Source organism: Anolis sagrei, chromosome 6 (assembly GCF_037176765.1).
Source record: "Anolis sagrei isolate rAnoSag1 chromosome 6, rAnoSag1.mat, whole genome shotgun sequence".
Lineage (NCBI taxonomy): Eukaryota > Metazoa > Chordata > Lepidosauria > Squamata > Dactyloidae > Anolis > Anolis sagrei.
In genome coordinates this window covers 55470717-55498544 of record NC_090026.1, presented here as the reverse complement: position 1 = coordinate 55498544, position 27828 = coordinate 55470717, and the positions used below count along the sequence as shown (strand labels likewise).

Sequence of the window (27828 nt, the reverse complement as noted above, 5' to 3'; positions counted from 1 at the left end):
TTTTAAATCAAAGTGAATGAATTTCCTCACTTTCCTCTCCCCCGCTTGTGTCTCAAGCCTGGGAAGCCATTTTAAACCAGAGTGGATGAATTTCACATTTCCTCCCCCCCCCCCACTTGTGTCTCAAGCCTGGGAAGCCGTTTTAAACCAGAGTGGATGAATTTCCTCCCTTTCCTCCCCCCCTCCCAGCTTGTGTCTCAAACCTGGAAAGCCACTTAAAACCAGAGTGGATGAATTTCCTCCCTCCCCCCCCCCCACTTGTGTCTCAAGCCTGGGAAGCCATTTTAAACCAGAGTGGATGAATTTCCTTCCTTTCCTCCCCCCCCCCCCCCCACACTTGTGTCTCAAGCCTGGAAAGCCATTTTAAACCAGAGTGGATGAATTTCCTCCCTTTCCTCTCCCCCCTCCCCTGTCTTAAGCTGGAGAAGCTGTTTTAAACCAGAGTAAGATGAATTTCCTCCCTTTGCTCTCCCCCTCGCTTCTGGAGTGAAACAACTACTTTTAAAGTAAAGACCTCCCAATGAAACAAGAAATAACACTTTCAAACCATTAAGGAAGGATTCGGAAGTCTCGGAAGTTTCGAAAAGTTTTATACATTTTCTTTCTGTAAAAATTGGAGTGGGAGAAGATTAAGAAGATTGAGATTAGAGAATAGAGAAATGTCTGCAAAAATTGATTCAAATGGAGTTAAATTAGAATTCTTCCCCCCCCCCCCCCACTACAAGTCTACCTTGATTGCACAAGGCAACTTAACCTTCCTGTAACTACCAGTTATCCCTTGTAAATAGTTTCCCTAGCTGAAATCACTCTCTATTTTAAAGTGTACTAAGAGAGAGAATTGTGCAAGGAAAGGGTTAAGGACACCTCCTACTGGTTTGTCTGGTGGGTGCCCAGGCATACATACATTAGTGGAGGTGTCTTTGCTTTATCACATGTAATCTGCTCAAAGTAACTTCTGGAAATGTGATGTATTTCTGCACCAATCACAGCTGGATATAGAATCATTCAGATTTTGCTACATATTCAGGGTACTATACATGCTAATAACAAGAAATGATTCAAGTCACCTTAACAATAAGTATAAAATAGATCCTAAGGAAAATTGGTACTGAAATGAAAGACAGGTATTATTTATTTATTTATTTAAAACATTTATATTCCGCCATTCTCACCAGAAGGTGACTCAGGGAGGAGCACAGCATATATACAGCAAACATTCAGTGCCAGGACACAAATTCTTACATACATACATACATACATACATACATACATAAACATTAAAAACATTTATCAAAATATTAAAATGCATTTAAAACAGTCTTAATCATCCACGTCAAATCTAATTGGCCTGGTAATCTTTCCTATTGCTGCTTTATTGCCCTGTCCCGAAAACTTGGTCACACAGCCAAGTTTTTGCCATTCTTCTAAAGGACAGGAGAGAGGGGGCCAACCTGATCTCACCAGGAAGGGAGTTCCATAGCCGGGAAGCAATCACCGAGAAGGCCCTGTCTCTCGTCCCCACCAATCATGCCTGTGACAATGGCGGGACGGAAAGCAGGGCCTCCCTAGAGGATCTTAATCTCCGCAATGGCTTATAGGGAGAGATGCATTCAGACAGGTCATTTAGGCCGGGGCCATTTAGGGCTTTATAAGCCAAACCCAGCACTTTGAATTGTGCCCGGTAGCAAACTGGCAGCCAGTGGAGCTGGCGTAACATGGGAGTTGTATGCTCCCTGTATGCCGCCCCAGTTATTAACCTGGCTGTCTCTCGTTGGACTATTTGAAGCTTCCGAGCAGTCTTCAAAGGCAACCCCACGTAGAGTACATTGCAGTAGCCTATCCTAGATGTAACAAGAGCAGACAAGAGCATTGACCACCGTGGCAAAGTCTGACTTCCCAAGGTACGGGCACACCTGGCGCACAAGTTTTAATTGTGCGAAAGCTCCCCTGGTCACCTCTGCAACCTGGTGTTCCAGGCTCAGTGATGAGTCCAGGAGGACCCCCAAGCTGCGAACCTGGGCCTTCAAGAGGAGTGTAACCCCATCCAGCACAAGTTGTGACCCTATACCCTGTTTGGCCTTACAACTGACCAGGAGGACCTCTGTCTTGTCTGGATTCAACTTCAATTTGCTCGCCCTCATCCAGACTGTCACAGCGGCCAGGCACCGGTTCAGGACTTGGACAGCCTCCTTAGCATCTGGTGGAAATGAGTGATAGAATTGGACGTCATCTGCGTACAGATGGCATCGAACTCCAAAACTCCAGATGATCTCACCCAGTGGCTTCATGTAGATGTTAAACAACATGGGGGACAATACTGAGCCCTGCGGGACTCTACAGGACAATGGCTGTGTGGCCGAACAGGAATCTCCCAGCAACACCTTCTGGGTACGACCCTCCAGGAAGGACTGGAGCCACTGCAGAACAGTACCTCCAAGATCCATCCCCGAAAGGCGATCCAGAAGGATACGGTATCAAAGGTTGCTGAGAGGTCCAGGAGAACCAACAGGGACACGCTCCCCCTGTTGAGGTCTCTGTGGAGATCATGCAATAAGGCTTACATTAGTAGTGTACATCATTTTAAAATGCTACAAAACAGAAAAACACAACAAGCAATTGCTTTCTATCATAAGAACAAGAAACACTGGTATTAACCATATGAAATACTTCTGCTTCATCTCTTCTAGCATACTTGTGCCAACTTAACATAGGACCCTTCTACACTACCATATAGAATCATAGAATCAAAGAGTTGGAAGAGACCTCATGGGCCATCCAGTCCAACCCCATTCTGCCAAGAAGCAGGAATGTTGCATTCAAATCACCCCTGACAGATGGCTATCCAGCCTCTGTTTAAAAGCTTCCAAAGAAGGAGCCTCCACCACACTCGGGGGAAGAGAGTTCCACTGCTGAACAGCTCTCACAGTCAGGAAGTTCTTCCTCATGTTCAGAAGGAATCTCCTTTCTTGTAGTTTGAAGCCATTGTTCCGCGTCCTAGTCTCCAGGGAAGTGGAAAACAAGCATGCTCCCTCCTCCCTGTGGCTTCCTCTCACATATTTATACATGGCTATCATATCTCTTCTCAGCCTTCTCTTCTTCAGGCTAAGCATGCCCAGCTCCTTAAACCGCTCCTCATAGGGCTTGTTCTCCAGACCCTTGATCATTTTAGTCGCTCTCCTCTGGACACATTCCAGCTTGTCAATATCTTTCTTGAGTTGTGATGCCCAGAATTGGACACACTATTCCAGGTGTGGTCTATCCAAGGCAGAATAGAGGGGTAGCATGACTTCCCTAGATCTAGACACTATGCTCCTATTGATGCAGGCCAACATCCCATTGGCTTTTTTTGCCGCCACATCACATTGCTGGCTCATGTTTAACTTGTTGTCCATGAGGACTCCAAGATCTTTTTCACATGTACTGCTTTCAAGCTAGGCATTGTCCCCCATTCTGTATCTTTGCATTTCGTTTTTCCTACCAAAGTGGAGTATCTTGCATTTGTCACTGCTGAACTTCATTTTGTTCGTTTTGGCCCATCTTTCTAATCTGTCAAGATCATTTTGAATTCTGCTCCTGTCCTCTGGAGTATTAGTTATCTCTCCCAATTTGGTTTCATCTGCAAACTTGATTATCATGCCTTCGATAATTCAGATTATCAAAGCAGATAATCCACATTAACTGTTTTGAACTGGATTACATGAGTGTACACAGCCATATAATTCAGTTCAAAGCAAATAATCTGAATTTTATATGGCAATGTAGAAGGGTCTTGATTACATAATTTTTTTAAGTTGTTTTAGAGTTTCATCATTTCTGTTTCTATTCCCCAAGCAGACTCGTGTATTTTTCAAATCAGGAAAAGTCAAGTGACAAAAAGTGTGAAATACTCAAAATATGCCCTTATAACATGTCCCTTACACTTGGTAAAACTGTTTCTTTAACAAGTAATGCTAGCACTTTTTTGTATGTGTCAAGAACCATATGTGCGGATGGTCTTTCAGCTGGGCTTTTCTTACATCCCGAATGAATGTCGAAGAGGTGAAACCGGACAAGATCGCTCCCATCAACATCTCCTAAGAGAAAGTTGGAAACATCTGGGATTTTCCATATGTCTGTCATTTCATCATAAGGAGGCATGAGGCTGTCTTCAAAGGGCACGTCCTCACCATAAGGCCAAAGCTGCTCAGGAGCAACAAACTCACCTTGTAACTCCCGGTGGCCACATTTAATCAGTTGCCCAGCCTCCCTGTTCACAAGAGGCAGGGCATCCAAGTCATTCACAACAATATGAAAGTTGCTTGTCAACAAGTACTGCGAAAGGACTTTATCCAAGTCACTAGAGTCACACATCACAAAAGTGCCCAGAGGACTATTGTGGAGGTAGTGGATGATGCTCACATAGTCTATGGCCAGTAGGAACCTGTTATACCAGGTGTTTGAGTTCTTATATTTTGGAAGATTCAGTATCTCATTCAGATTCTTCAGGGAACCAAATGGATGATATTCAGTAAGAACCACAAACTCCTCCTCACAGTATCCAAGTAGTTTGACCACATGCTTGCTTTGTAGAGATTTCAGCATGTGAAGCCCGTGAATAAAGTCTTCTTGCAGTTCTGGCACAGTCAGTTGAGAAAGGGCCACTTTGTTTGCCTTCCATTCAGAAAGGAAGACCTAGATACAAGAAGAAAGCTTTATTGATTTTTTGCAAAAGGCACAAGGCAGTTTCTAGTAGCCACTACCTTTTAAGCATCTACTCATTCTAGGATTCTGGTTCAGTATGATCAACACAGCTGTAACAACTTTAAATAGAAAAAGATTCGCAAGAGCTTAATTAAACATTCCAAATCTATATTTGGAACATTCCAAATCTGCCGTTTATTTTCCGAGCCCAATTTAAGGTGCAGGTGCTTAGCCCTGAACGGTTTGGGACCACCCTACCTGCGTGACCACATCACAGTCTACGAACCCACACGTTCACTCCGGTCATCAGGAGAGGCCCTGCTCGTGATCCCGCCCGTGTCGCAGGCGCGTTTGGTGGGGACGCGGGACAGGGCCTTCTCTGTGGTGGCTCCCCGCCTCTGGAATGCCCTCCCGAAAGATCTCAGACAGGCCCCTACTTTGGCGGTTTTCAGAAAGAACCTGAAAACCTGGCTGTTCCAACGTGCCTTCTCAGATTAGGAACCCCACTACCAAACCCAGAAGCACTTTAGTAGAGTCAAGATTACCCTCCCCGCACACTGCACTTATATGTATTTTAATCCCATATCCCTCCGACACTTCAGCACTTTTTAATCCTGTACCCTACTCCGGCCGGCTCAGTTTTTAATAATGTCCTGTTGTATTGCTATTGCTATTGTTTTCTGCTTTAACTGTTTTATTTGCTATGTATTGTATTGTTGTATTGTGTTGGGTTCCGGCCTGTTGTAAGCCGCATCAAATCCCTTGGGAGATGCTAGCGGGGTACAAATAAAGTTATAATAATAATAATAATAATAATAATAATGTAATGTTTGTTTGTGGGATTAACAGAACTCAAAAACCACTGGACGAATTGACATCAAATTTGGCCACAAGACACCTACTAACCCAATTATTATTTCAGTTACTTTTATTATTATTTCAGTTACTTTTACCCCGCCCTTCTCACCCCCGAGGGGGGACTCAGGGCGGCTTACAAAGAAGGCACAATTCGATGCCTATATCAAATATACTAACATACAAAAAAACTTGAAACGATTAACAGTTTAAAATCATCAATACACAGTAATACAATAACACAATAATAAGTTAGTCCTATGCTCAGCGTTTTCAGAGTTCCGTAGGTCCATTCCATTTTGTCAGTTCCTGCTCATCCTCAATGTTTTTCTTTAACTGTCAGACCGTCCAAATGCCTGGTCCCACATCCATTCTAAATGAGAAAAGGGAGGTCGCCAATCTAATCTCCCCGGGGAGTGAGTTCCACAGGTAAGGGGCCACCACCGAGAAGGCCCAAAGAGTGACCATCACTCAAAAAAAATGATCATCAAGTTTGCAGACGACACCAAATTGGGAGGGATAGTCAATACTCCAGAGGACAGGAGCAAGATTCAAAACCATCTTGACAGATTAGAGAGATGGGCCAAAACTAACAAAATGAAGTTCAACAGGGACAAATGCAAGATACTCCACTTAGGCAGAAAAAACAAAATGCAAAGATACAGAATGGGGGACGCCTGGCTTGAGAGCAGTACGTGTGAAAAAGATCCTCATGGACAATAAGTTAAACATGAGCCAACAATGTGATGTGGTGGCAAAAAAGGCCAATGGGATTTTGGCCTGCATCAATAAGAGCATAGTGTCTAGATCTAGGCAAGTCATGCTACCCCCCTATTCTGCTTTGGTTAGACCACACCTGGAATATTGTGTCCAATTCTGGGCACCATAATTCAAGAGAGATATTGACAAGCTGGAATGTGTCCAGAGGAGGGCGACTAAAATGATCAAGGGTCTGGAGAACAAGCCCTATGAGGAACGGCTTAAGGAGCTGGTCATGTTTAGCCTGAAGAAGAGAAGGCTGAGAGGAGATATGATAGCCATGTATAAATATGTGAGAGGAAGCCGCAGGGAGGAGGGAGCAAGCTTGTTTTCTGCTTCCTTGGAGACTAGGACGCGGAACAATGGCTTCAAACTACAAGAGAGGAGATTCCATCTGAACATGAGGAAGAACTTCCTGACTGTGAGAGCCGTTCAGCAGTGGAACTCTCTGCCCCAGAGTGTGGTGGAGGCTCCTTCTTTGGAAGCTTTTAAACAGAGGTTGGATGGCCATCTGTCATGGGTGATTTGCAAGCAATATTCCTGCTTCTTGGCAGGGGGTTGGACTGGATGGCCCATGAGGTCTCTTCCAACTCTTTGATTCTATGATTCTATGATTGTCATTTGGGAGCTGTAGTTGCTGGGATTTATTGTTTACCTACAATCAAAGAGCATTCTGAACTCCACCAACAAAGGAACCGAACCTATAATAATACTAACAATAATAATAATGCTTTATTTATACCTCACTACCATCTTCCCAAGGGACTCGGTGCGGCTTACATGAGGCCGAGCCCACAGTACATCAGTAAAAACCTATCTTGGCACAAAGAACTTCCATGACCAACAGAAAACACTAGAAGGGTTTGGTGGGCATTGACCTGTGGAATGACCAGGGTGGAACAAAGGACAAACAAGGACATCTAATCACCTCTCAAGAAAAGATTGCCCCAGGCACTGCCAGGCCATCAAATACTAATCAAGGTGGTCAGTTGAAACATTCACACCTAGCTCCAGCAGACAAGAGTCCTTTGTCCCACCCTGGTCATTCCACAGATATATAAACCCTTTTTCCTAGTTCCAACAGACCTCACTACCTCTGAGGATGCTTGCCATAGATGCAGGGGAAACATCAGAAGAGAATGCCTCTAGAACATAGCCATATAGCCCGAAAAAACCTACAACAACCCAAAAACCAAATCAATTCCTAAGAAGGAAGAGAACTATGCCACAACTCTGCACATTATGTAAGAATGATGGTCTAAAATGTGGTGAATGTTAACTCATTCCTGACCCACTTTTAGTGTTTAGCCAAATGGAGATTCACCAATGAATGTTGAGAAGTCACCTATGGTATGTATTCTTGTCCCAAACTTAAGAGAAATATATGTGTGTCTGTGATATAGTATGTTTCCCAACATTCACAAAATTATTCTCTGACATATGCAGATACTCATCATAGATTGAACTTGAAACAATACAGGAAAAAATATGTAATTTTGGGAAAAAAATTATGGAAGCACCCATAATGACACATGCAACAGATTATGGTAAAGAGTTGTCATAAAGTCACAGTGACTGGTTAATACACAGAATAACTGCTGAGCTGTTGAACTTGCTGACGGAAAAGTTGCCTGTTCGAATCCAGGGAGCTCCCAATGATAGGCCCAGCTTCTGCTAACCTAGCAGTTCAAAAACATGCAAATGTGAGTAGATTAATAGTACCGCTTCTTCGGGAAGGTAACGGCACTCCAGGCAGTCATGTTGGCCACATGACTTTGGAGGTGTTTATGGACAATGCCAGCTCTTTGGCCTTGAAATGTAGATGAAAACCACCCCTCAGAGTAGGACACGACTAGACTTAATGTCAGGGCAAACCTTTATGTTTTTATTATGGTGAACTAACCTTTTTCACAGCCCCTTCACCAACACGTTTCAGTCTGCGAACTTCTGTTGTTATGGCCTCACAGGACAACAATGGTGTACAGTTCTTCATTGATCCCAATCTGAAATAACCATGTGGACACAAATTGTGCTCAACATTGATCTGGCCATAGGAAAAAAACACATTGCTGAAGTATTGGTAGAGGAGCAAGTTCGCAAGCAGTACAACCAGAAGGAGAATCAAAGCTGGAGAGATCAACTTTTGCACAGGATCAGTTTTCACATCATATGATTTCTTCTCCATAATGCAATCACCATCTTTCAAATTTTCTATAAAACATAAGAGGTACAAATTGTTAATTCAGTGTACTCAAATTTAAACGAAAATAGTTCATAGAGTTTGGACACTGTCTTGAACACAGGCTTTCTGTCTTGTCATAATAAATGAAAGCGGATGTAGAGGCAGTGTGGAAGGGCCCTTAGTGTAGCAGTAAAGGTAAAGGTTGTTGTGGCGAGGGAGGGAGACTATTTCCTTATTTTAAAAAAACCTCTTTGCTGCCTTATACTGATTCAGTTTCTTCTTTTATATTGGCTGGGACTTTCTGTGTGCTGTTAAACCTTTGTGCTTTATGTCACAGGCAATGAGACACTCTTGTGTATAACGAAGTAACACAGTTTATTTATAACTTCTGGCTCCAACGCTTGTGGTTACATTTGTGTTTTGTTGCAATCTTGAGGCTTACAGTCAGTATCATTTACTTGGTTTACTTTTCTGAATAAACTTTCAATGTTTCACATTCACAAACATGTTACTTGCTTTGCACACTCTTGGCTGACTTATATTCTGAACTAAGGCAACACTAGCCTTCTTTATGTTCCTTAAAACACGAGCTCTATTTAACTAACTGCTTCTCTATATCAGAAGTCTTTAACACATCTTCATAACTGCTTATTTCTAACAGGCGCTCAAAAACCAACTCTCCTCTTCACACACAGATTCCTAACTGTCATTTTCAAACTCTCTCACTCTAACTGCCTCTTTCAAAACCTTGGCTCTGCCCCTTTGGAATGTTCAGCTCTCTCTCTCCAACTGTCATTTTGGCCTAGCAGCCTTTTCAAATCCTGGGCCTACGCTAATCTGCATATGACCATTCGGCTTCACATATGCAAATGAATCCTATTTCTGCTGTTGCTACTATGTCTGTACCTATTCTTCCCTATCTGCCATATGTAAACATAGAGCTATACACCAAAAAGTTAACCTAGAGTAGCAATTTCACTATAGTTGTCCTCTGACATTAAGTCCAGTCGTGTCCAACTCTGGGGATTGGTGCTCATCTCCATTTTTAAGCCAAAGAGCCGGCGTTGTCTGTAGACACCTCCAAGGTCATGTGGCCAGTATGACTGCGTGGAGCAACGTTTCCTTCCCGCTGGAGCGGTAACTCACATCTACTCACATTTGGATGTTTTCGAACTGCTAGGTTGGCAGAAGCTGAGAAGCTCATGCCGCTCCCTGGATTCGAACCTGTGACCTTTCAGTCAACAAGCTCGGCAGCTCAGCAGTTTAACCAAACTATGTTGAATAGCCCTTCCACACAGCCCTATATCCCAGAATATCAAGGCAGGAAATCCCACATTATCTAAGTGTGGACTCAGATAACGCAATTCAGATATTGTGGGATTTTCTGCCTTGTTTTTCTGGGATATAGGGCTGTGTGGAAGTGCCCTGTAAGAGGTACTCATTGAAACACCATAGCAAAATGTCCTGCAAATTATTATTATTATTATTATTAACTTTATTTATACCCCGCTAACATCTCCCGAAGGACTCGGTGCGGCTTACAAAGGCCAAGGCTCTCAATAAAACAACAGCATAACAAATACGACAATAAAACTCATAAAGGAGTTGTAGTTGCTGGGATTTACAGTTCACCTACAATCACAGAGCATTCGGAAACCCACCAACAATGGAATTGAACCAAACTTGGCACACAGTTCTCCCACGACCAACAGAAAATACTGGAAAGGTTTGGTGGGCAGTGCCCTTTGGTTTTGGAGTTGTAGTTCACCTACATCCAGAGATCACTGTGGACTCAAACAATGATAGCTCTGGATTAAACTCTACACGAATACTCAATATGCCCAAATGTGAACACTGGTAGAGTTTGGGAAAAATAGAATCTTGCCATTTGGGAGTTGTAGTTGCTGGGATTTATAGTTCACCCACAATCACAGAGCATTCTGAACCCCACCAACGATTGAATTGGGCCAAACCTCCCACACAGAACCCCTATGTGGGCCACAGCAACGCGTGGCAGGGGACGGCTAGTATCATACGAAAGCTGACTGGCACAACTTGGGATCACAGCCAGACACAGTGAAGACATCTGCCCTTGCGCCATGCTACTTTGCTGCTGAGTACGCATGCCCAGTGTGGAACACATCTCACCACACTAAAACAGTGGATGTGGCTCTTAATAAGACATACCGCATTATCATGGGGTTTTGGCAAGTATTTACCTTTCTCTGCCCCAAACTCCTAGAATTCCAAAGCATTGAGCCATGGGAGTTCAAACGGCATCAAACTGCATTCGTTTTGCAAAGTCTTTACCTTTCTCTGTCCCAAAATGCTAAACTACAACTCCCAGCATTGGGTTGCAATTCATTGAGCCATGATCAGTTCGAGTGGCATCAAAACTAACTTAATTCCACAGTCTAGATCAGGCATGGGGAACCTTCGGCCCTCCAGGTGTGGTGGACTTCAACTCCCACAATTCCTTGAGGCTCGGCATTCGCCCCAAAGGCTTACCGAGCCTCAAGGAATTGTGGGAGTTGAAGTCCACCACACCTGGAGGGCCGAAGGTTCCTGACCCCTGGTCTAGATGCATCCAAGGAAGAGAAGAATGGTGCCAGTGCATTTGGGGAATACGGAGTCCGTTAAAAAAAGTCCTGCGAATGAATGTAAAAGAAAGTGCTAAATGTGGGCAAAAAGGCTACTGTTATCAGCGGAGCCCCTTGAGCTGGGAGAAATTACACTGCTTAGCCGGTATTGCACCCCCTGACATCCGCCGGGAAGTTGCAGCCAATAGTGAAAGGACCAAGGCAGTGACATCTCCAGCTCATCCCCTGTTTGGGTATCAGCCAGCACGTCAACGACTTAAATCTAGAAATAGTTTTTTAAGATCTACAGAGACACTCGCTGGAACACCTCAGCAAGCGAGAGTCCAAAAGTGGCAGGCTCAAACCCAGAACCTCAACTAATGGCTGATACCAAATGAGAGACTCCCCCCTGGGCACACAGAAAACTGGGCGACCTGGAAGGCACTGAACAGACTGCGCTCTGGCACCACGAGATGCAGAGCCAAGCTCAAGAAATGGGGCTACAAAGTGGAATCCTTGACATGCGAGTGTGGAGAGGAGCAAACCACTGACCACCTGCGGCAATGCAACCTTAGCCCTGCCACATGCACGATGGAGGGCCTTCTTGCAACAACACCAAAAGCACTCCAAGTGGCCAGATACTGATCAAAGGACATTGAATCAACTACCAAACTCACAAATTTTGTATTTTGTCTGTTTGTTTGTTTGTTTGCTTTGTTCTGTTAGAAATGTAATATAATTGACTGCTTGCCCTGACACGACAAATAAAATAGATCAAGGCAGCAAACCCCCTGCTCACCCCATAAAGGCTCGTCTTGGGCATCTGGCGGCAGACATGGAGTAATGTTCCCAGCATCCCGCTCTCTAGACACATGAGCAGCTCGTTGTACATAGAGACTTAAAAAGAGTAGACTCACACACACTCCGTGCTCACAGCTTCATTGGGAACTGCAATCTCCTCCGAAGAGAATGGGGCAGAAGAAAGGACGATTGGCATTTTAAAAAGGGGGGGAGGGGGAGAGGGAAGGTTAAGAGTACATCTACACTGCAGAATTAACGCAGTTTCATACCGCCTTAACTGCCATGACTCAAGGATACCGAATCCTGAGTTAGAGTTTTAAGACTTTAGCCTTCTCTGCCCAAAAGTACAAACTACAAATCCCAATATTCCATCACATAGAAAATTAGCAGTCTCTGAGGTGTCAAACTGTGTTAACTCATAATGTAGATACACCCCAGGGGTCTACCTTCTGTGTTCTATATCACAAAGATGAGTGACTCCCCACACTCTGATGTTCTAACAGTTGTGGACTCTAGCTCCCAGAATCCTTCACCATTGGCCACTGTGGCTGAGGCTTATGGGAATTGGAGTCCAAAACACAAAAACAGTGCAGGAGAGGACCGCTTCCCGAAATGGAGCCCTGCCAGGCCCACTCCAATCAGTGTTATGTTCAAAATATTGCAATGGCAGGATGCTTATACATACATACATACATACATACATACATCAAGGGTAGTTTGATTGTGCTTTTCCTTCAAGGGTTGGACTAAATCATAGAATCATAGAGTTGGAAGAGACCTCATGGGCCATCCAGTCCAACCCTCTGCCAAGAAGTAGGAATATTGCATTTAAAGCACCCCTGACAGATGGCCATCCAGCCTCTGTTTAAAAGCTTCCAAAGAAGGAGCCTCCACCACACTCTGGGGCAGAGAGTTCCACTGCTGAATGGCTCTCACAGTCAGGAAGTTCTCCCTAATGTTCAGATCTTGTAGTTTGATGTAGTTAAATGGCCCATGGCCCCTTCTACACTGCTCTACAATCCAGATGATCAAAGCAGATAATCCACATTGAACTGGATTATCTGAGTCTACACTGCATATAAACCAGTTCAAGACAGATAATCTGGATTTTATATGGCAGTGTAGGAGGGGCCTATGTGGTCTCTTCCAACTCCATCTTTCTATATAAATAAAAATGTAATGTTCATTTTTGAGATTAACATAACTCAAAAACCACTGGTAAATTGATACAAAATTTGGGCACAAGACACCTAACAGTCCAACGAGTGTCTATCACCCCTAAACACACACACACAACCCAGCAGAACAGACTTCAAAACCCCAAAAGTACACAATATATACATATACACATACACTCATATACATACACACGTGCACACACATATACATATACACATACACACACATATACATACAAATATGCATATAGACAAGCACACACAAATACACAATATGCATGTACACATATCAACACACAAATATACAAATATACAAATATATATACACATATATAAACACACACACAGACATATATACATATACACACACAACATGCATATATACACAAATATATACACACACATATACACAGACTGGGCCACAGCAACATGTTGTATTACATTATAATATTATAAACATTATACGTATATAGGTAAAGGTTTTCCCTGACATTAAGTCCAGTCGTTTCCGACTCTGGGGGTTGGTGCTCATCTCCATTTCTAAGCCAAAGACTCGGCATTGTCTGTAGACACCTCCAAGGTCATGTGGCCGGCATGACTGCATGGAGCACCGTTACCTTCCTACCGGAGCGGTACCTATTGATTTACTCACATTTGCATGTTTTCGAACTGCTAGGTTGGCAGAAGCTAGGGCTGATAGCGGAAGCTCACGCCGCTCCCCGGAATTGAACCTGCGACCTTTCAGTCAACAAGCTCAGCAGCTCAGCGCTTTAACTCACTGCGCCACCGGGGGCACCAAGTCCCTTTGTATCTACCCTCTAGTATGGCTGATTTGAGGGCATTAAATCTGGCCCAACTGAAAGCAAGACGAAATTTTGGGATGTTTAAATTTTCTAGGTATTTGGCTCCTCCCAAAGAATTAAATGTTAGACCTAAACTCAATGGAGAGCATGTGGAGCGCGCCAGAGTCATTGAGTCCTGTTTGTCTATGTCACTGATTCGTTCCCGCTAAGATCTGCATTCTCTTTTTAGGCATATAAATGTCGTAAATAAATAAATGAATAAATCAAGAGGACCGAAGTGGGTGCAGCGGTTGAATTAAGACAGTGGTTCTCAACCTTCCTAATACCACCACCCCTTAATATGCTTCCTCATGTTATGGTGACCCCCAACCATAAAATTAGTTCCATTGCTACTTCATAACTGTCATTTTGTTGCTGTTATGAATAGTAATGTAAATATCTTATATGCAGGATATATTTTATTCACTGGACCAAATTTGGCATGAATACCCAATACACCCTAATTTGAATACTGGTGGGATTGTGGGAGGGTATTGATTTTGTCCTGTGGGAGTTGTAGTTGCTGGGATTTATAGTTCACCTACAATCAAAGGGCATTCTGAACTCCACCAATGATGGAATTGAATCAAACTTGGCACACAGAACTCCCATGACCAACAGAAAATACTGGAAGGGTTTGGTGAGCATTGACCTTGAGTTTGGGAGTTGTAGTTCACTTACATTCAGAGACTACCATGGATTCAAACAATGATGGATCTGGACCAAACTTGGCACAAATATTCCATATGCACAAATATGAACACAGATGGAGTTTGGGGGAAATAGACCTTGAGAATTGGGAGTTGTAGTTACTGGGATTTATAGTTCATCTACAATCAAAGAATGTTCTGAACACCATCAACGACAGAATTTGGGCAAACTTCCCACACAGAACCCCCATGATCAACAGAAAATACTCAAGGCTATCCAATCCAACTCCCTTCACCAGGGCAAGAAAAGGTAATCAAAGCCCTCCTGACAAAGAGCCATCCAGCCATAGATATAGACAGATATGATTCACACACACACACAGGAACGTAGCCAGGATTTCATTTGGGGGGGGGGGGGCTGAATTTTTTTCAGGGGGGGTTCGGGGGGGCTGAGTTTCGGGGGGGCTGAGTCTGAGTGAAAGAGGGTCTAGCCTAGCAAACCTTTTGTATCATTACCCCAATACCCCCATGCATATGGGATATATTGAGTATGGTGATCAGATCATGATATGAATAAACATAACAGTTTAAATAATGCACCAGTAAGGCCTTTTCGCGAACCACCATGAGAATTTGGGGGGGGGGGGCTGAAGCCCCCCGAGCCCCCGCCCCCCTGGCTACATGCCTGCACACACAGATATAGTATTATAGATTTGAAAGGGACCCCTGAAGAAGGACAATTCTATGTTGCATGTTCCAGAGTAGGCAAACCAAACACTCTCCACATCAACACTGACAAAGAAACAGCAAGAAATACTGTTTACCCACAAGCATAAAGGAATTACATATATTAGAAACCAACACTTTCTCATTACTTTATTTTCCAGATCAACTGACCGGGCCACAGCAACGCGTGGCAGGGGACAGCTAGTAGTAATATATAATACTGATATTATGCTATGCTAGTAATATAATATATAGTATGTATATATATATCTTGTAAGCCGCTCAGAGTCCTCTTCGGGATGAGAAGGGCGGCATATAAATGTCGTAAATAAATAAATGAATAAATCAAGAGGACCGAAGTGGGTGCAGCGGTTGCTTTAAGACCTTTACGACTTCAACTCCCAGAATGCCTCGCTATTGGCTCCATCAGGCAGGGCTTCTGGGAATTGGAGTCCAAACGCTTTAAAGGCCCAAAGAAAAGCATCCCAGTCCTTTCCAACAGGCGGGTTTGAGGCAGCCTGGGATGGGGAGACTCGGGGCCCTTCCACAGAGCTATATATCAAGGCAGAATAGCGAGGAGGAGCTGAGGAGCCTTCTAATCAAGGTGAAAGAAGAAAGCGCAAAAGCTGGGTTGCAGCTAAACATCAAAAAAAACCAAGATTATGGCAACAAGAATGATTGACAACTGGGAAATAGAGGGAGAAAATGTAGAGGCCGTGACAGACTTTGTATTCCTAGGTGCAAAGATTACTGCAGATGCAGACTGTGGCCAGGAAATCAGAAGACGCTTACTTCATGGGAGGAGAGCAATGTCCAATCTCGATAAAATAGTAAAGAGTAGAGACATCAGACTGGCAACAAAGATCTGCCTAGTCAAAGCCATGGTATTCCCTGTAGTCACCTACGGATGTGAGAGCTGGACCTTAGGGAAGGCTGAGCGAAGGAAGATCGATGCTTTTGAGCTGTGGTGCTGGAGAAAAGTTCTGAGAGTGCCTTGGACTGCGAGAAGATCCAACCAGTCCATCCTCCAGGAAATAAAGCCCGACTGCTCACTGGAGGGAAGGATACTAGAGACAAAGTTGAAGTACTTTGGCCACATCATGAGGAGACAGGAAAGCCTAGAGAAGACAATTATGCTGGGGAAAGTGGAAGGCAAAAGGAAGAGGGGCCGACCAAGGGCAAGATGGATGGACGGCATCCTTGAAATGACTGGACTGACCTTGAAGGAGCTGGGGGGGGGGGGGGTGACGGCCGACAGGGAGCTCTGGCGTGGGCTGGTCCATGAGGTCACGAAGAGTCGGAGACGACCGAACGAATGAACAACAACAAATAAAGTTAATAATAATAATAATCAATAAACTTTGCTTGCTAATTAAGGCTGCCAAGAATAAAGCCGGCCTGAATAAATCAAGAGGACCGAAGTGGGTGCAGCGGTTGCTTTAAGACCGTTAAGACTTCAACTCCCAGAATGCCTCGCTATTGGCTCCATCAGCCTGGGCTTCTGGGAATTGGAGTCCAAACGCTTTAAAGGCCCAAAGAAAAGCATCCCAGTCCTTTCCAACAGACGGGTTTGAGGCAGCCTGGGATGGGGAGACTCGGAGCCCTTCCACAGAGCTATAGATCAAGGCAGAATAACCCACAATGGGCTATCTGAGTCCACACTGCCATGTATCCCAGTTCAAAGCAGATAATGTGGCCTTGTTTCCCCTCAAACAAAGGGGGGGGGGTGTTGTTATGTAAGTTTTGAGTCCACAGCGAATGACTTCCGCAGTTGTCTTCCTAATTTTGGGCCCAAAAAGGGAGGGGGGCAGGAAACCGCGGCTTCCTCCTCCTCCTCCTGAGGGCCGGCAGGCGGGAGGGAAGGAGGGAGGGAGAGAGGGAGGTGGAGGGAGGCCGGTCCAGAGCGGCCCGTCTGTCCTCCTCCTCCTCAGCGGCGAGGGACGATGGCGGGCGCGGGGCCTTGGGGCCACTCGGCCTCCTACCTGGCGGGGGCGCTTGTGGCCGTGCTGCTCTCGGGCCTGGCGCAGCCCCACGGTGAGTAGCAACGCCCCCCGAAAGGCGCCCCTCTTCCTCTCCTCCTCGCCTTCCTCTTCCAGTCAGCCATTGAACGGCGCTGCTCTTCCCCCCCCCCCCCCCCTCAGCTGTCTTCTTTCTGCCAAATATCCCAAACGGGGACTGAGTGGATGAGGGAGTGCCAGGCGACCAGGCAGAGGGAAGGAGGACAACAGTATCCCAATTCCTAAGGAATGTTTATCTAGAGCTGTGTATTCAAGTCATTTAATTATTGATATCCCTCAGGAAGTAGCAGCCAGTAATAAAAGGACCAAGGCTTGGATATCTTATCTCTGGCTCATCCTCTGTTTGGATATCAGCCAACATGCCAACGTCTAGGATTCTGCGATTATACCTATCATCTCTTCTTCGCAGTTTATCAAGTGGTTCCTAACACGAAAAAGAAACCTATCATATATATCAAACTAATACCCATGCCAACATAAAGGCAGATCAGATAGCACCCCAACTCTTGAAGAATGGGAAACCCAACCTTGCCACCAAAGTAGGAAAGAAACCAATAGACAGACAACCAGAGATTGAGAACAACAACCTTCATAAACCCTTTACATCTACTGAATTGGACATGTTGTTCATTCGTTCAGTTGTCTCCGACTCTTTGTGACCTCATGGACCAGCCCAAGCCAGAACTCCCTGTGAGCCGTCACCACTCCCAGCTCCTTCAAGGTCAGTCCAGTCACTTCAAGGATGCCATCCATCCATCTTGCCCTTGGTCGGTCCCTCTTCCTTTTTCCTTCCACTTTCCCCAGCATAATTGTCTTCTCTAAGCTTTGCTGTCTCCTCATGATGTGGCTAAAGTACTTCAACTTTGTCTCTAGTATCCTTCCCTCCAATGAGCAGTCGGGCTTTATTTCCTGGAGGATGGACTGGTTGGATCTTCTCGCAGTCCAAGGCACTCTCAGAACTTTCCTCCAAGACCACAGTTCAAAAGCATCTATCTTCCTTCGCTCAGCCTTCCCTAAGGTCCAGCTCTCACATCCGTAGGTGACTACAGGGAATACCATGGCTTTGACTAGGCGGATCTTTGTTGCCAGTGTGATGTCTCTACTCTTTACTATTTTATCTAGATTGGACATTGCTCTCCTCCCAAGAAGTAAGCGTCTTCTGATTTCCTGGCCACAGTCTGCATCTGCAGTATTTGTACTTAGAAATACAAAGTCTGTCACAGCCTCCATAGCCCTCAATAAATGTAAAAATGGCAAAGCAGCTGGCCTGGATGATCTACGGATGGAACAAATCAAGAACTCTGGTCCAAAAGCAAGGCGCTGGCTGTTGGAGCTGATGAACAACTGCACTGCATCCTGTCAGATCCCCAAAATCTGGAGGAAAGCAAGAGTCATTGCCATCTTGAAGCCAGGCAAAGACTGTAATGACCCAAAAACCTACAGACCAATCTCCCTGTTGTGCCACCTCTACAAAGTTTTGGAGAGACTTATTTTGCATAGAATTATGGAAAATATAGACCCCTGCCTGATCCCACAGCAAGCTGGCTTCAGGAAAGGCAAAAGCTGCACATCGCAAGTGCTGAACCTGACTCAGCACATAGAAGATGGCTTTGAAAGGCAGCAGATCACAGGAGCTGTCTTCATAGACCTGTCAGCAGCTTATGATACTGTAAACCACCGCCTCCTCCTGAGAAAAATGTATAATATCACAAAGGACTACCACCTCACCCGCCTCATAGGAAACCTGCTACAAAACAGGAGCTTTCTTACTATATTATACTACACCATTACATTGTAATATTATAAGTAATATTACATGTAATATAAAATATATAATTATTGTATTATTAGTAGTATTATATTGTATTACATTATATTATAAATATTATATGTATATACATTATATTGTATTGTATTATTATATTATATTATATTATATTATATTATATTATATTTTTGTAAAGCACAGGAGACATGATGGAACTGTCTTCTGCTCCCCTCTCGCTTCACGCTGGGCAGGACAAGATGGAAATACAATATCAGTATTATATATTACTATATTGTACTATACCATTATATTGTAATATTATTGCTAATATTACATGTAATATAAAATATATAATTATGTGGCAGTATGGGTGGGGCCCAGCTGCAGCCCCTGTCCATTAAAAGAAGGATCAGAGGAAATCAATGAGCATATCTGAATCAAGTAAAAGCAGCTCGGGGCACTACCACCTCACCCGCCTCATAGGAAACCTGCTACAAAACAGGAGTTTTTTTGTTGAGTTCCAGGGCCAGAGAAGCAGATGGCGGAAACAGAAGAACGGCCTGCCTCAGGGGAGCATGCTTGCTCCATCCATGTTCAACATCTACACAAATGACCAGCCACTGCCAGAAGGGACAGAGAGTTTCATCTATGCTGATGATCGTGCCGTTACCACTCAAGCAGGGAGCTTTGAGATGGTTGAACAAAAGCTCTCCGATGCTCTAGGTGCTCTTACTGCCTATTACAGGGAAAACCAGCTGATCCCTAACCCATCTAAAACACAGACATGTGCTTTTCATCTCAAGAACAGACAAGCATCTCGAGCTCTGAGGATTACCTGAGAAGGAATCCCACTGGAGCATTGCAGTGCACCCAAATACCTGGGAGTCACTCTGGACCGTGCTCTTACCTACAAGAAGCACTGCCTGAACATCAAGCAAAATTGGGCGCTAGAAACAATATCATACGAAAGCTGACTGGCACAACCTGGGGATCACAACCAGACACAGTGAAGACATCTGCCCTTGCTCTATGCTACTCTGCTGCTGAGTACGCATGCCCAGTGTGGAACACATCTCACCACACTAAAACAGTAGATGTGGCTCTTAATGAGACATGCCGCGTTATCACGGGGTGTCTGCGTCCCACACCACTGGAGAAATTATACTGCTTAGCCGGTATTGCACCACCTGACATCCTCCAGGAAGTAGCAGCCAATAGTGAAAGGACCAAGGCAGAGACATCTCCAGCTCATCCCCTGCTTGGGTATCAGCCAGCACGTCAATGACTTAAATCTAGAAATAGTTTTCTAAGATCTACAGAGACACTCACTGGAACACCTCAGCAAGCGAGAGTCCAAAAGTGGCAGGCTCACAAGCATGTGGACAATTTAAATAGAAAGTAGGATTCCATGGAAATGAACAAAATCTGGTTACCAGTATTAAGGAACACCAGAATGAAAACAGTAAATAAAGATCATCACTCCGAAACAGGGGACCTCCAGATAGCAAACAATCAAGTGACTGGGTTGTTGTAGGTTTTTTTGGGCTATATGGCCATGTTCTAGAGGCATTCTCTCCTGACGTTTCGCCTGCATCTATGGCAAGCATCCTCAGTGAGGTCTGTTGGAACTAGGAAAATGGGTTTATATATCTGTGGAATGACCAGGGTGAGACAAAGGACTCTTGTCTGCTGGAGCTAGGTGTGAATATTTCAACTGACCACCTTGATTAGCATTTGATGGCCTGGCAGTTGTTTGGTGTGGCTTGTTAGTGCATGGGGCAATCTTTTGTTGAGAGGTGATTAGATGTCCCTGATTGTTTCCTCTCTGTTGTTGTGCTGTTGTAATTTTAGAGTTTTTTAAATACTGGTAGCCAGATTTTGTTAATTTTCATGGTTTCATCCTTTCTGCTGAAATTGTCCACATGCTTGTGGATTTCATAGACTTCTCTGTATAGTCTGACATGGTGGTTGTGAGAGTGGTCCAGCATTTCTGTGTTCTCAGATAATATACTGTGTCCAGGTTGGTTCATCAGGTGCTCTGCTATGGCTGACTTCTCTGGTTGAAGTAGTCTGCAGTGCCTTTCATGTTCCTTGATTCGTGTTTGAGCAATGCTACGTTTGGTGGTCCCTATGTAGACTTGTCCACAGCTGCATGGTATATGATAGACTCCTGCAGAAATGAGAGGATCCCTCTTGTCCTTTGCTGAACTTAGCATTTGTTGGATTTTCTTGGTGGGTCTGTAGATAGTTTGTATGTTGTGTTTCCTCATCAGCTTCCCTATGCGGTCAGTGGTTCCCTTTGACCATAAATCAAGTGACTGTTAACACTTTCCAAACAAAGAATGCCCCCAGAAAGCAGTAGCCAGGCTTTGCAGTTGCAAGGCTTCTCAATGCTAATCAAGTGGGCGAATTGCAATATTCACACTTGCTTCCAACAGACAGGAGTTCTTTGTCCCACCCTAGACATTCCACAGAGATATATACATCCCACTTACGTCATTCCCACAGATCTCTAAATTCTATTTATTTACAGCATTTTTACCCCGCCCTTCTCAACCCCAGAGCGCGGGGGGGATGACTCGGAGTGAACAAACCTCTGAGGATGCCTGCCATAGATGCAGGCAAAACTTCAGGAGATAATGCTACTAGAATATTGCCATACAACCCCCCCCCCCCCCTAAAAAAAAAACTCACAGCAACCCAACTGAGTATTAATCACCTTTATTAATGAAGGTTTAGAAGGCATGCTTATTAAGTTTGCAAATGACACCAAATTAGGAGGGAGAGCTAATATTCCAGAAAGGACAGGATTAGAATTCAAAATGACCTTAACAGATTAGAGAGCTAGGCCAAAACTAACAATAAATATAAGATACTAGAAAAAAAAGGAAATACAGAATGGGTGGTGCCTGGCTTGACAGCAGTCCATGTGAACATGAGTCAACAGTGTGATTCAGTAGCTTTAATAGCCAATTGGATTTTTGGCTGCATCAAACAGAATAATGTGTCTACATCAGGCATGTCCAAAGTCCAGTCCAGCCACGGGTGCTCTCTCTCTCCAGGCCTCCCTCCCTTGCTTCTTTCTTTCCTCCCTTCCTCCCTTTGCTTCCTTCCTCCTTGGGATCAGAGCCCTGGAAAGGGCGGGCTCCCCGAGAGGAGAGAAAGAGAGATGGCAGTCTCTTGCATCACTTCACCTTGATTAACCGTCATCTCCTCAGGTGGATCCAGCCTCAGGCATCCCATCCCAGTGGACAATGTCTCTCTTTCTTCCCTGGAGGCAGAGTGCCTGCATGGCTTCCCTCCCTTCCTTCTCCATCCCACCTTCGTCCTGCATTGCTACCCTGCGGTTTACAAAAAGGCCCCCGGTAACGCAGTGGGTTAAAGCACTGTGCCGGCAGGACTGAAGATCAACAGGTCACAGGTTCGAATCCGGGGAGAGGCGGATGAGCTCCCTCTATTAGCTCCAGCTCCTCATGCAGGGACATGAGAGAAGCCTCCGACAAGGATGAGAAAACATCAAAAATCATCCAGGCGTCCCCTGGGCAATGTCCTTGCAGACGGCCAATTCTCTCACAACAGAAGCGGTTGGAAGGAAGGAGAGGAGGGATAGAAAGAGGGAAAGAAGGAGAGAAGGAAATAAAAAATTGAAAGAAGGAAGGAAAGAGAGAGGGAGGGAGGGAAGGAAGGAAGGAAGGAAGGAAGGAGAGAAAGAACAAAAGAATAAGAGGGAGGGGGAAAGGAAAGAGAGAAGGAAGGATGGAACAAAAGAGCAAAGGAAGGAAGGAAAGAAAGAGGTAGAGAAGGAAGAAAGAAAAAGGGAAAGAAGGAAAAGAAAAAGAGAGAATGAAGGAAAGAGGGAGGGAGGAGAGAAAGAAAGAGGGAGGGAAGGTTTGGCCCCAGTCACTCATAAAAACACTGAAAAACACAGCGGAAGAGACTTAAAAAGCCAAAAAAAAAAAAAACCCAAACATTACAACGCATGCGCATAACCACATAAATACACATATACATAAGTATATAAATACACACATATACACATATATACACACACAAAACACAGACACAGACTGGGCCATAGCAACGCATGGCAGGGGACGGCTAGTTACAAATAAGACATTATTTTTTCCAAACTATAGCCTCCCCCCCCCCCCCCCCCAATAGGTTGAACTATCCCTATGCTTAAAAAATTTGGACATCCCTGGTCTACTGTCAGGGAAGTTATGGTGCCTCTCTATTAGACCTCACCTGGAATACTATGACCAATTCTGGGCACCACAGTTTAAAAGAGATATTGACAAGCTGAAAGGTCCCCAGAGGAGGGAAATTAAATTATCAAAAGTCTGGAGACCATGCCCTATGAGGAGTGGCTTAAAGAGCTGGGGATGTTTAGCTTGCATAAGAGAATTTTGAGAGGAGACATGATAGCCATGTATAAATATGTGAAAGGATGTCATAAGGAAGAGGGAGCAGGCTTATTTTCTGCTGCCCTGAAAACTAGGCCTCAATAGAATTATAGGAAAGGAGATTTCACCTGAACATTAGGAAGGATTTTGTGACTATTAGAGCTGTTCAGAAGTGGAACTCTGCCTCTGAGAGTTTAAACAGAGGCTGGGTTATCATCAGTCGGGGGTGCTTGGATTGTGTGTTTCTTGCATGGCAGAGGGTTGGACTAGATGGCCCATGTGTTCTCATTCAACTCTATGATTCTAAACCTGATGCAGAAGTCTGCAGAGATACATATTTCTGAATCACTTTCACACTAGCCAGGAGTTCATGATGTCTGTGATTTATTGTCATGGGTGAATTTCTCATTTCTGTGGAGAATTTCTGGATGATGAGATACCAAAAGAAATTACTAAACCACAACAATGCCTGGAAGCCCAAATTAGGAGAGAAAAAATATGCCTCTAAACTGGATTAAGAAATTCTTCATCAAAGTCAAAGGACAATCTGATTCTACAGCTGGATACCAGGACATAATTTGCAGTTCTGTCCCAGGACCAAAACACAAGCTCTTCCTTCCATTGTCTCTCATCATTCAGGTGAAGAACAAATGGTGCCTTCAAAGACCTTCTATGCACTTGTGTTTCTCAAAAAGACTATAAGTCTTGCACTACTTTCATTACAAAAAAGGTCAAGACCAGGATCGGCAACTTCTGGTACACTCCATTATATTGGATTACAAAACCAATCTGTCCTAGATGGCATCGCTACAGCTGAAGAATGATGGGAACTCTAGTCCAGCATGGCACTCACTCTTGGCCTAGCAGTGATGGGCAACCTTTTGAGCTTGGTGTGTCAAAATTTGCCAAAAACCTGAGCATAACTTGGGTGGAGTGTCACTTTGAGAAAAAAACCATAATTTTGCAATATGTATTTATAGTTTATATAAGAAAAATGTATAATCCATGCTGAGTTATGGAGTGAACAATGCTCAAACGTGCAGATGTTAAATTTGTAGAGCCTTTTACAAATTTAAAGATGGAATTAGATTGGCTCTTATAAGGTGTATTTCTCTGTATGTGTCTGCATGTGTCTGCGTGTCATCAAAAATAGCCATGTGTGTCAGTGCTGACATGCGTGTCATAGGTTCACCATCACGGGCCTAGGCCAATGCAGGTTTATTCTACCAAAAGCTAATAATATGAAACAATTCAAATCCCAGGGCATTGGTAATAATTTTACAAGATGAAGGACAGCGTAGCAAGATGGAACTTCTCTGTGGAGAAACAAACACATTTTTGAATGGAACAGAAACACTATCCTCTGTTCCATTCAAAACCAAAAGTATCATTGTGAAAATTTATGCTCTCAATTTGTACTCTCAATGATACAAGTGTATTATTTAAATAGTATAGTTAGGTTGGATTTAATGATACTGATATTTATTATCAGAATGTGATAATATTTCTTTTATTGCCTTATTTAAATAATAAAATTATATACATTTTTTAAAAAATTGAGGAATTGCTCCCTCATGAGAATTCAACCTTTTAAACCATTCACTTCAAAATTTCTGACATTTTATTTATTTATTTATTTATTTGCTTTATTTCTATACCGCATTTTTCAGCCTAATTAGGCGACTCAATTTTAGTAACTTAAAGCATCAGCTGAGCCTTTAGAAATGCTGCCTCCAAAGCCTCCATACATAAGAAAAGTATATTTTATATTTTTAATGTTTTGTAATGAATATCTTGTAAATAAAGTTAATTTATTATTATATTTATGTTCAATTTTATCTCTCTAAAAAAACACTTAAAGTGCCTAACAATAAAAACAATACAATATTTATTTTCCCCTGGCAACATTTTGGACACCGTATAGAATGGGGAATCCACAACAAATCTCAGCAAATGTAGCTGTGATTTCCACAGTCTTTCTGTTTGCAATGCTACAAATTTGGGGACTGAAGAAAGACTTTATTGAAGGCAGAATACTTATTTTGAGAGAGGAAGAACCCTCCCCTCCCCTTTAGCTATTTTCTGTGAAAGCTATAATTCTGCTTACTTCCTCTTTCCTCTCTCTGCCACTGTTAAATCTATAGGGAAGTTAATATTTCATTTTAAGAGATATATTTATGTTATCTCCTTTACTATACTACAAAGGTTAAAAGATAGTGCCAAAATAATAAATAAAAACTAAAAAGGAAAACAATACACTTTTTTCTTTGTCTCAAAATATATAATGAAATAAATAAGATATCTAATGCTTTTATGTATTATCTACCACAACATTTAATCTGTTTCCCTTCAAGATTTGTGTGCTGTAAATATTCCGCTCTTTTCTTTGCTTAACTTACCACAGCATGGCAAGTTATGCCCTAGGACTCGAAACAATGGCTTCAAACTACAAGAAAGGAGATTCCATCTGAACATGAGGAAGAACTTCTTGACTGTGAGAGCCGTTCAGCAGTGGAACTCTCTGCCCCGGAGTGTGGTGGAGGCTCCTTCTTTGGAAGGTTTTAAACAGAGGCTGGATGGCCATCTGTCAGGGGTGATTTGAATGCAACATTCCTGCTTCTTGGCAGGGGGTTGGACTGGATGCCTAATCAAAGTGTGTCTCTATAGCACAAATTAAATGAGACATAGTTCATCCCCGATAAGATGGTAGAACAAATGCTGTAAAAATATAAAAGTGGAGAGAAGGGAGCAACTATACCAGTAAAAACACTGCTTTGCTGATTGCACTCTCCAGTATGGACGAGGCCAGTTTATTTACTATGCTGTGATAGAGTGTCAGTATAAAATTTTGTATGCATGAATATATATGGCAATTCCTGAAACCATGTTAATATGTATGTTAAAATAATACAGTGTCAATAAATGCACTGCAGTGCTCAACTAAGTTGAATTGAATCTGAACTAGACGTGTCACATTTCTGAAAATTTTGAAGCCATGGGAAAGTTATTTATCATTTATTCCCAGGGACCCCATTTATTCCCTTAACTTGGAGTCCTCGTGGACAACAAGTTAAACATGAGCCAACAATGTGATGTGGCGGCAAAAAAAGCCAATGGGATTTTGGCCTGCATCAATAAGAGCATAGTGTCTAGATCTAAGGAAGTAATGCTACCCCTCTATTCTGCTTTGGTTAGACCACATCTGGAATATTGTGTCCAATTCTGGGCACCACAATTCAAGAGAGATATTGACAAGCTGGAATGTGTCCAGAGGAGGGCGACTAAAATGATCAAGGGTCTGGAGAACAAGCCCTATGAGGAGCGGCTTAGGGAACTGGGCATGTTTAGCCTGAAGAAGAGAAGGCTGAGAGGAGATATGATAGCCATGTATAAATATGTGAAAGGAAGCCACAGGGAGGAGGGAGCAAGCTTGTTTTCTGCTTCCTTGGAGACTAGGACGCGGAACAATGGCTTCAAACTACAAGAGAGGAGATTCCATCTGAACATTAGGAAGAACTTCCTGACTGTGAGAGCCGTTCAGCAGTGGAACTCTCTGCCCCAGAGTGTGGTGGAGGCTCCTTCTTTGGAAGCTTTTAAGCAGAGGCTGGATGGCCATCTGTCAGGGGTGATTTGAATGCAATATTCCTGCTTCTTGGCAGGGGGTTGGACTGGATGGCCCAAGAGGTCTCTTCCAACTCATTGATTCTATGATTCTATGATTCTAGGGATAGGTAAGGACATCAGAATGAAAAGGGAAAAAATTACATCATTATACTCTCTACAGCAGTGGTTCTCAACCTTGGTAATGCCGGGACCCCTTAATACAGTTCCTCATGTTGTGGTGACCCCCAACCATAAAATTATTTTCATTGTTACTTCATAAATGTAATTTTGCTACTGTTATGAATCGTAATGTAAATATCCGATATGCAGGATATATTTTCATTCACTGGACCAAATTTGGCACAAATACCCGATATGCCCAAATTTGGATATTAGTGGGGTTGGGGGAGGGACTGGTTTTATCATTTGAGAGTTGTACTTGCTGGGATTTATAGTTCATCTACAATCAAAGAGCAGTCTGATCTCCACCAATGATGGAACTGAACCAATCTTGGCACACAAGACTCCCATAACCAACATAAAACACTAGCAGGGTTTGGTGGGCATGGATCTTGAGTTTGGGAGTTGTAGTTCACCTACATCTGTGGACTCAAACAATGATGGATCAGGACCAAATTTGGCACAAATACTCAATATGCCCAAATGTGAACACTAGTGGAGTTTGGGGGAAATAGACCTTGGCATTTGGGAGTTGTAGTTGCTGGGATTTATAGTTCACCTACAATCAAAGAGCATTCTGAACCCCACCAACAATAGAATTGGA

At 43.5% G+C, this 27828-nt stretch overlaps 2 protein-coding genes across 3 annotated transcripts in view; one reads left to right on the top strand and one right to left on the bottom strand.

The window, feature by feature from the left end:
• Nucleotides 1-1119: 1119 nt before the first annotated feature.
• On the bottom strand, nt 1120-17357 carry POMK (protein O-mannose kinase). 2 transcript variants are annotated; one of them, XM_060781373.2, is made up of 3 exons: nt 17235-17357; nt 8198-8505; nt 1120-4671 (listed from the first exon to the last, which is right to left on the bottom strand). In XM_060781373.2, the coding sequence occupies exons 2-3, from the start codon at nt 8477-8479 to the stop codon at nt 3901-3903; spliced, it is 1053 nt and encodes a 350-aa protein (XP_060637356.2). In that variant the 5' UTR covers nt 8480-8505; nt 17235-17357; the 3' UTR covers nt 1120-3900. The 2 variants fall into 2 exon arrangements, with proteins under 2 accessions (XP_060637356.2, XP_060637358.2); XM_060781375.2 differs by lacking the exon at nt 17235-17357 and adding an exon at nt 11855-11966.
• Nucleotides 17118-27828, top strand: part of HGSNAT (heparan-alpha-glucosaminide N-acetyltransferase) — a 45724-nt gene continuing 35013 nt past the window's right edge. Inside the window, exon 1 of the mRNA XM_067470126.1 lies at nt 17118-17286. Coding sequence (XP_067326227.1) covers nt 17196-17286 — 91 coding nt within the window. The 5' untranslated portion in view covers nt 17118-17195. The remainder of the gene's footprint in view (nt 17287-27828) is intronic.

What these genes read in the sequence shown, in the direction of transcription:
- POMK (XM_060781373.2), bottom strand. Translation starts at nt 8,479, where the DNA reads ATGGAGAAGAAATCATATGATGTGAAAACTGATCCTGTGCAAAAGTTG. An exon ending in GTGAAGGGGCTGTGAAAAAG is followed by an intron (nt 4,672 to 8,197) that starts GTTAGTTCACCA and finishes TCTTGTATCTAG; the next exon opens with GTCTTCCTTTCTGAATGGAA.